Here is a 6,460-nt window from a genome sequence, read left to right as displayed (position 1 = left end):
TGTAGGAGGAGTAGCACTTTGAAACAATTTTACAGACATTTCTATTTTTAGTAACCACGGCAACAACATTCATCAAAATTAAAATTTGATATAAAGAATTATGTATCTTAGTATATTCTACTGATGTGCCAAGTTAACTTGAAATCAAACCAAAACTGTAGGAGGAGAAGCATTTTGAAACAATTTTACAGATATTTCTATTTTTAATAACCACGGCAACACCGTTCATCGAAATCCAAAACCGATAAACAGAATTATGCATCTTAGTGTAGTCTACTTGTATGCCAAGTTAAAATGAAATCAAACCAAAATTGTAGGAGGAGTAGCATTTTGAAAGAATTTCAAAGAAATTTCTATTTTTAGTAACCACGGCAACACCGTTCATCGAAATCAAAAACCGATACACAGAATTATGTATCTTAGTGTAGTCTACTTGTGTGCCAAGTTATATTGAAATCAGACTAAAACTGTAGGAGGAGTAGCATTTTGAAAGAATTTCACAGAAATTTCTATTTTTAGTAACTATGGCAACACCGTTCATTAAAATCTGATACACAGAATTATGTACCTTATTGTAGTCTACTTGTATGCCAAGTTATACTGAAATCAGACCAAAACTGTAGGAGGAGTAGCACTTTGAAACAATTTTACAGACATTTCTATTTTAAGTAACCACGGCAACACCATTCATCAAAATTAAAATTTAATATAAAGAATTATGTATCTTAGTATATTCTACTGATGTGCCAAGTTAACTTGAAATCGGACCAAAACTGTAGGAGGAGTAGCATTTTGAAACAATTTTATAGATATTTCTATTTTTAGTAACCACGGCAACAAATCCAAAACCGATACACAGAATTATGCATCTTAGTGTAGTCTACTTGTATGCCAAGTTAAAATGAAATCAAACCAAAATTGTAGGATAAGTAGCATTTTGAAAGAATTTCACAGAAATTTCTATTTTAAGTAACCACGGCAACACCGTTCATCGAAATCAAAAACCGATACTATTAGTTACACAGTCAGTTAGTGACCTAATACGGAATCATACAGGGTGTGAAATGGAAATCCGTATTGGGCGAGGCGAAGCCGAGTCCCAATACGGATTTCCATTTCACACCCTGTATGATTCCGTATTAGGTCACTAACTGACTGTGTAACGAATTTATCCCGCTGAAGACCTAACGTTAATTCTTAAATATTTAAAAAAAAATATATGTGCATATTATGAAAATATCACGTTTTAATCCAATAACAATCAACATAAAATATCGTAACAAGAAATTTAAGTAATCAAACTACCTACGATAACCGTTTCTTAGCCGCCATTTTTATTTACAATAACAACGCTTCGAACGGAATCGCGTGCCCGATTTTCATATTACGCCTTGACGGAGACGTAATATGGAAACGGAGACGTAATACGGAAAATTTCAGGGCGTCATGTGATCAGCTTTTATCCAATCAGCAATCGACAAATTTGTCTGAAGCGGGATAAACAGAATTATGTATCTTAGTGTAGTCTACTTGTGTGCCAAGTTATATTGAACTCAGACCAAAACTGTAGGAGGAGTAGCATTTTGAAAGAATTTCAAATCTGATACACAGAATTATGTATCTTAGTGTAGTCTCCTTGTGTGCCAAGTAATACTGAAATCAGACCAAAACTGTAGGAGGAGTAGCATTTTGAAAGAATTTCTATTTTAGTAACCACGGCAACATCGTTCATCAAAATCAAAAACCGATACACAGAATTATGTATCTAAGTGTTGTCTACTTGTGTGCCAAGTTAAATTGAAATTAGACCAAACTGTAGGAGGAGTTGCATTTTGAAAAATTGTTTACAGACAGACGGACAGACGGACGGACGCCGGACACATTACTATCGCATAAGCTCTTCTGGTCTCTGATCAGTAGAGATAAAAATTAGAGATAAATAAAAATGTAGATTTTCATAGAGTTCATCGGGTGGGATGCAATGTACATGTAAAGTGAGGCCAATTGTTGCTAAATTTGGTCTGTTCAAGCTAAAGGTAATGGTGAGAAAGGCCGCATATAAATTGGAAGATGAAAATAAACAGTTTGGAATTAGTGAACAATTTCACCGTGAAATTAATGAAAAGAGGGAAAAACTTAAAGCTGCAAAGCAACAAAGAGAGGAAAACACAACTCATATACGATAAACCACAGAAGGAGAAGAACTTGTAAGTTGTAAGAACTTGTTTCTGATCCTTTTGTGTTAAACAATAAAATATGTTCAAATCAAATCAATAAACCACATTATGCGTTCATTGATCATCCTTTCCATGGTTTTACATAAACAGATTGTTAATGCAATTGGTCGATAATTGTTAGGGTCTGCATGGTCCTTTTCCAGGTTTTGGAATGGAATTATTGTAGCTTGTGTCCATAAAGATGGAAATTGACCTCCCTCCCAGATCGTATTAAATATGTGCAGAAGACACTCTTTACTTTCTTTAGGTAGATGTTTAATTAATTGATAATGTATTTGATCCGGTCCTACAGCTGTATCGTGAGTTTATCTAGAGATTTTTGCAACTCATCAAAAGTAATTATAACATTCTTTGTTTTCAGAAGTAAAATCCAATGTTTTCTTTTGTTGTTTATTTTTAAATATTTTAAAATTGGGGCTCATATTGTTTGTAGAAGAGTTATCCGAAATTGTCTTAGATATTTCGTTAGATATTTCCCTCTTATCTGTAATAATTTGATTCTCAATTTTAAGATGATTATTTTTTTCAGAACCCTTTCCTTTTATTTTTCTTATTGCGTTCCATAGGACACGATAGGGTAAGACCAGTATTTGGCCCCCGATTTTGGGTGTAATTTAATGATCCAACAGATTTTCCATAAAACCTGTTGTCATCCCTTCCACAAAATGAGTGTTGATTTTATGATTAAGAATTTCCAAGCTTCACAGCGAGGTCAGGAAATAGGTCAATTTTCGAAATTTATCATTTTTATGCAGATTTTCATTACTTTACAGCACATTTTCTTTCGGAAAACATAGAGCACACGCTTGCCTATCTACCAAATATATAAACAATGTATTTTATACACCGATATCAGACGCAGTTTATGTGTGAAAATCTCAGGCAAGCGTGCGCTCTATGTTTTCCGAAGAGAAATGTATCCCAAATATAATGAAATTCCACCAGAATTGAGGAAATTCGGGAAAATGTCCTATTTTTGCAACCTCTAGTGGCTTCCATGTAAGCTTTGAATCAAAATTAGTTCTTGTCTTAAGGTAAGCATCATTTCAACTTCTTAACTACAAACTATCACAATTTTATCAGTGTTATGATTTTTATATCAAATTAGGGGCCAGATTCGGCTGTTACCCTATCTTGTCCTTTATTGATTGAGGTGTGTGAATTTAAGTTTGAAACAATTTTTTTCCAGGATTTTCTTTAATTAAAATTAATAGTTCTGAGAGCTTTTGCTCTAAATACGCGAAAGTTGCTTAAATTTGTTGATGTTGGTAATCTATTAAATAATCTTTCAGCTTTCTTACGTGCTTTTATCGCTTCATTGCATTCTTTTGTAAACCATGGGTTTTAGGTCACCTGAGTAAACTCCGGTGACCTATTGCTATCTGTTTTCGTCCGTCGTCGTCCGTCGTGTGTTAACATTTGAACATTTTCAGCCCCCCTGGGGCCTGAGAGATGGGGCCAAAACCACTAAAATTAATGCAATCTTAAAAAATCATTTAAGCAGTCAAACTATTTGCATGATTGTAATCAGCATTGAGTCCTCTACCAAAATTGTGAAATTCATGTGCCTGGGGTCAGGGGTTCGAAACTTGTTGTTCGTGAGCATCCAGTTGAACCTTCCATCGGAGAGACTCTTTTTGTTAAAACACAAAATGACGAGAAGATAGAGATGTCTTACGAGGACCTCAAGTTCACAGAGTTGATGGACTCAACTTTCAGAAAGGACTCCTTCGGAGTATGGATGGCACCTCTACCATTCAAAAGTGAAAGGGCACGGCTTCCTAACAACAGACCACAAGTATTGCAAAGAGCTCAACAACTGGAGTCAAATCTCAAAAGGAATCCCGAGAAACTGAACCACTTCATTACCTTCATGGATAAGGTCTTCAGAAGCCAAGCAGCAGAGCGGGCACCTGTTCAACAGGACGATGGTATTTACCAATCTTTAGGGTATATCATCCCAAGAAACCCAACCAGATCAGAGGAGTGTTTGATTCCTCAGTAGTGTACAAAGGACTTTCTCTGAACAACGTGTTGCTAACGGGACCAAATTTAACCAACAGTTTGTTAGGCGTACTGCTGTGTTTCCGGAAGGATGTATGTGCAATTACAGCGGACATTGAACAGATGTTCTACAGATTCTTTGTCATACCCGAGCATAGAGACTTTCTGCGGTTCTTCTGGTTTGAAGACAATGACCCCAATTCTCCAATGGTTGAGTATCGTATGACGGTGCATGTTTTTGGAAATCGGCTGTCCCCTGCCATAGCCACTTAGTGCAAGAAGCTGATGTTGATGTCAGAGAGTTTATTAATTGTAATTTCTCTGTGGTTGATGCACTTAAATCTACAACCTTACCTGAAGCAGCTGTGAGTTTACTCGAACGCACCAAAAGAGTCTTACAGAATGAAGGCCACATCCGACTGCACAAAAACGCATCGAACAACAAGAGCGTGATGTCTCAATTTTCCAAGGAAGACCTTGGTAAGGATCTCAAGGACTTAGATTTGAGTGACGATGCATTGCCCTTACACCAGAGTCTGGGTTTATCTTGGGACTTGAATACGGATAATTTTGTTTTCACAGCCACTAATCTGAATAGTTCATTCACAAGGAGAGGATTGCTTTCAGCAGTTAGCAGCATTTCGATCCCATAGGATTTTTGGCACCCTTCACTGTTAACGGAAGAATGTTATTGAGAGAAACTTGTCCACAAGGCTTTGACTGGGATGATCAACTTCCTGAAACACATCAGAAACGCTGGCAGAATTGGATGGATGACCTGAATCTGTTAAATGGATTTCAAATTCCCAGAATGTATGTACCAAGTTCTTACAGTCAGATGAGGGTACGGGAAGTAGCCATCTTTTCTGATGCTTCAGAGAAGGTGGTAGCTGCGGCTGCTTATCTGAAGACAATGGATGACCAGGGTCAACAACGTTTGGAGTTCATTATTGGCAAATTCAAATTGGCGCCTTCAGCTGGAAACAGTATACCACGTTTAGAGCTCTGCGGGGCAGTTTTGGCGACAGAAATTGGGCAATTCCTTGCAGAACAGCTTGAGATACCTCTGACTGAGATGAGATATTTTGTGGATAGCAGGGTTGTTTTTGGTTATATAAAGAATGACACACGGAGGTTTTACACCTATGTTAGCAATAGGGTAGCCAGGATTCGTCACATTACCTCACCAGAACAATGGAATTATGTGCCGACCTACTTAAATCCTGCAGATGTTGCTACAAGGGGTGTGTCACAAGACATTTTGACGGCCATACAAACATGGCTGAAAGGACCCGAGTACGGTACATCTTAAAAAAACAGAGAGACATCAGAAGATGAACCAGAAATGTTTCCACTCATTGAACCAGATTTAGATAAGGAAATCCGTCCAGTACAGGTGCTACAGACCACCGTCTCAACATACTTACCACTGGATGAACGATTCTCAAGATTCTCAACATGGAAAGGGCTCGTTAATGCGATCGCCATCTTGAAACACAATGCACGGTGTCGCAATAAAGGAAACAACTCATCTTGCAAAGGATTGCATTGGTGTCAGGAAGCAATAGTTCCAGCCACACTTAAGGAGGTAGAGAAATTTGTGATTAAGACAGTACAACAAAAACACTACTACAAGGAAATCAACAATCTGAGATTAGGGTTGTCACTCAACAAGGGGAGTCACATCATATCACTCTCACCTTACATAGACGAAGATGGTCTGGTGAGGGTTGGTGGCCGATTAAATCACATTCGAGACAGCCTGGGACTCGCATCTACGAATCCTATCATCATACCTAAGGGAGTTGTAACAACGCTTCTCGTGAAGCATTTCCATGTAAAAAACCTTCCACCTAGGCCGAAAATTTACAGAAGGAAAGATACGCTCAAATGGTTTCTGGATTATAGGAGCAACGAGAATCATTACATCTTTAATTGCAAGGTGTGTCTTATGTCAGAAACTAAGGGGAAAGCTGCTAGAACAGAAGATGTCAGATTTGCCGACAGATCGTCTGGTTCCTGGACCGCCCTTCACAGCTGTCGGTGTGGATACCTTTGGGCCATGCGACATCACAACCCGTAAAACACGGGGTGGAGTCGCTCAAAGTAAGCGTTGGACAGTCATTTTCACCTGTTTAACGAACCGTGCAGTGCACATCGAGCTAATCGATGAAATGAGCAGCTCTAGTTTCATAAATGCTTTGAGGCGAGTGACGGCA

At 38.0% G+C, this 6,460-nt stretch overlaps 1 protein-coding gene across 1 annotated transcript; it reads left to right on the top strand.

The window, feature by feature from the left end:
* The first annotated feature begins 4,926 nt into the window (after positions 1-4,926).
* LOC134262853 (uncharacterized) lies at positions 4,927-5,553 on the top strand. The gene has a single exon (XM_062745178.1). It carries the CDS (start codon positions 4,927-4,929, stop codon positions 5,551-5,553), a length of 627 nt encoding a protein of 208 aa, XP_062601162.1.
* The last annotated feature ends 907 nt before the right edge of the window (positions 5,554-6,460 follow it).

This window comes from Saccostrea cucullata, unplaced genomic scaffold, assembly GCF_032062105.1.
Source record: "Saccostrea cucullata isolate Sc308-1 unplaced genomic scaffold, CSIRO_AGI_Scuc_v1 ctg2990, whole genome shotgun sequence".
Taxonomy (NCBI): Eukaryota; Metazoa; Mollusca; class Bivalvia; order Ostreida; family Ostreidae; genus Saccostrea; species Saccostrea cuccullata.
This window is presented reverse-complemented; position numbering and strand designations above follow the sequence as displayed.

Coding starts and splice junctions, on each gene's coding strand:
- LOC134262853 (XM_062745178.1), top strand. CDS start 4,927: ATGTTATTGAGAGAAACTTGTCCACAAGGCTTTGACTGGGATGATCAA.